Here is a 2,347-nt window from a genome sequence, read left to right as displayed (position 1 = left end):
GCCAGTTCATTCTCGTTGGTTCAATCTTGAGAAATTTGGTTTTGGTGTGATAGAAAATGATAGAAATAATGAGCTTAAGTTTTCTAGCAAGGTTCACCTGAGAGTTTGCCTTGAAGGTGGATACCATGTCCTAGACGAATCGACATTGTACATTAGCGATCAAAGACCAACAGCAAGACAGCTATGGAAGCAGCCTATAGGGATACTTGAAGTAGGTATCTTAGGAGCACAAGGGCTTCCCCCAATGAAGATGAAGGATAGCCGCGGCAGCACAGATCCATACTGTGTCGCTAAATATGGCCAGAAATGGGTCCGAACAAGAACACTTATTGACACTTTTAGTCCTAAATGGAATGAGCAATACACATGGGAGGTTTATGATCCTTGCACTGTGATAACATTGGGAGTTTTTGACAACTGCCATTTGGGTGGAGGGGAAAAAGGTCCTGGTGGCAGAGCAGCCCGAGATACTCAAATTGGAAAGGTAAGGATTCGGCTCTCAACACTAGAAGTTCATAAGATATACACCAATTCTTATCCTCTCCTTGTTTTAAATCCGCACGGAGTCAAAAAGATGGGTGAACTTCAGCTAGCAGTGAGATTCACAACACTGTCACTAGCTAATACGGTTTACACTTATGGTCAGCCCTTGCTTCCGAAGATGCATTACTTACATCCTTTCACAGTTAACCAAATAGACAACTTAAGGTACCAAGCCATGAATATTGTAGCTATGAGGCTTGGCAGATCTGAACCACCTCTTAGGAAGGAGGTGGTGGAGTACATGTTGGATGTTAATTCCCATGTTTGGAGCATGAGAAGAAGCAAGGCTAACTTCTTTCGCGTAATGTCCCTTTTCTCTAGCATGATCACAATGGGTAAATGGTTCATTGATGTTTGCAATTGGAAGAACCACATCACATCAGTTCTAGTACATATTCTTTTTCTCATACTGATATGGTACCCCGAATTGATACTTCCCACTGTGTTTCTCTACATTTTCTTGATCGGTCTGTGGAACTATAGGTACCGTCCTAGACACCCGCCCCACATGGATACTAAACTCTCATGGGCAGAAGCTGTCCACCCCGATGAACTTGACGAAGAGTTCGACACATTCCCAACTTCTAGATCACATGATGTAGTGAGAATGAGGTATGACAGGCTTAGAAGTGTTGCAGGTAGGATTCAGACCGTTGTCGGAGACATAGCTACACAGGGAGAGAGATTTCAATCTCTACTGAGTTGGAGAGACCCTAGAGCAACTAGCCTCTTTCTAATATTTAGCTTTTGTGCAGCTTTGGTTCTCTATGCAGTGCCATTCAGGGTGGTGACTTTGGTAGCAGGTCTGTATTATTTGAGACATCCAAAGTTTAGGAGCAAGCTACCTTCTGTACCTAGTAATTTCTTCAAGAGACTATCAGCTAGAACAGATAGTTTACTATAAATCTGTTTTTTTTCTTCAAATAAGTTTACTATAATACTGTTACACATACTTTCTGCATGTTATACAAACTTCAGTTTGTATTTTATTCATTTCCTTCTTTTTAATTCAAAATACCCTTCAAGTTCTATCTCCTCAGTAGATTGAGATTGTGCATCAACAAATTTATCCTTGGACAGAGATATTGCTTTGGTAACTATCTGTAACCATATCATATTTTTCCATTTTTGTGAACTTAATTGAACAAATACCAGTAGCACATGTACTAGACAGTTTAATTTCCCACTAGGAATAAGGCTTCATTATTGTTCTTGTTCCTATGGAAGATGGAATATAATCAATTATTCATCATATCAAATGCATAGCTTAATCATAAGAACTGCTCAGCCATGTTTAGAATACAAGCTATACACAACATGAGTCTATACATTTTCTAGCAAACAAATGAAAAATCAAACTTTCTAGCAAACAAATAAAAACTCACATTTTCTACTCATTTTCTTTTCTCATGTATTCTTACTGCATTTTGAGAACCGCTCTCGAATCACCCACAATATGATTATCAGTGTTTCAAATTTCCTACAATATAGCTACTAGTGTTTCAAATTTTCCACAATATGACTTCTAGTGTTTCAAATTTTCCACAATATGACTACTAGTGTCTCGAATTTCCCACCATATGACCATCAGTATCAATTCTCAAATCACCTACAATATGTCAATTCTCAAATCACCACAATATGACTATCACCGCTGATTCTCAATTTCCCACAATATGACTATCATTGTCAATTCTCGAGTTTCCCACAAAATAGTTATCCATGTTAATTCTCGAATTTCCCACGATATAGCTACAATGTCAATTCTCGAATATGGTTTAAAAACCACTCTATATCATACTAT

The 2,347-nt window shown here is 38.4% G+C and overlaps 1 protein-coding gene across 1 annotated transcript in view; it reads left to right on the top strand.

Annotated features, from left to right (window-relative positions):
- Window positions 1–1,768, top strand: part of LOC109359863 (FT-interacting protein 1-like) — a 2,661-nt gene extending 893 nt beyond the window's left edge. Inside the window, exon 2 of the mRNA XM_019604557.1 lies at window positions 6–1,768. Coding sequence (XP_019460102.1) covers window positions 6–1,447 — 1,442 coding nt within the window. The 3' untranslated portion in view covers window positions 1,448–1,768. The remainder of the gene's footprint in view (window positions 1–5) is intronic.

Source organism: Lupinus angustifolius, chromosome LG11, assembly GCF_001865875.1.
Source record: "Lupinus angustifolius cultivar Tanjil chromosome LG11, LupAngTanjil_v1.0, whole genome shotgun sequence".
In the NCBI taxonomy this organism is placed as follows: Eukaryota; Viridiplantae; Streptophyta; class Magnoliopsida; order Fabales; family Fabaceae; genus Lupinus; species Lupinus angustifolius.
Note: the sequence above shows the minus strand (reverse complement) of the source record. Positions and strands in the feature narration are given on the sequence as shown.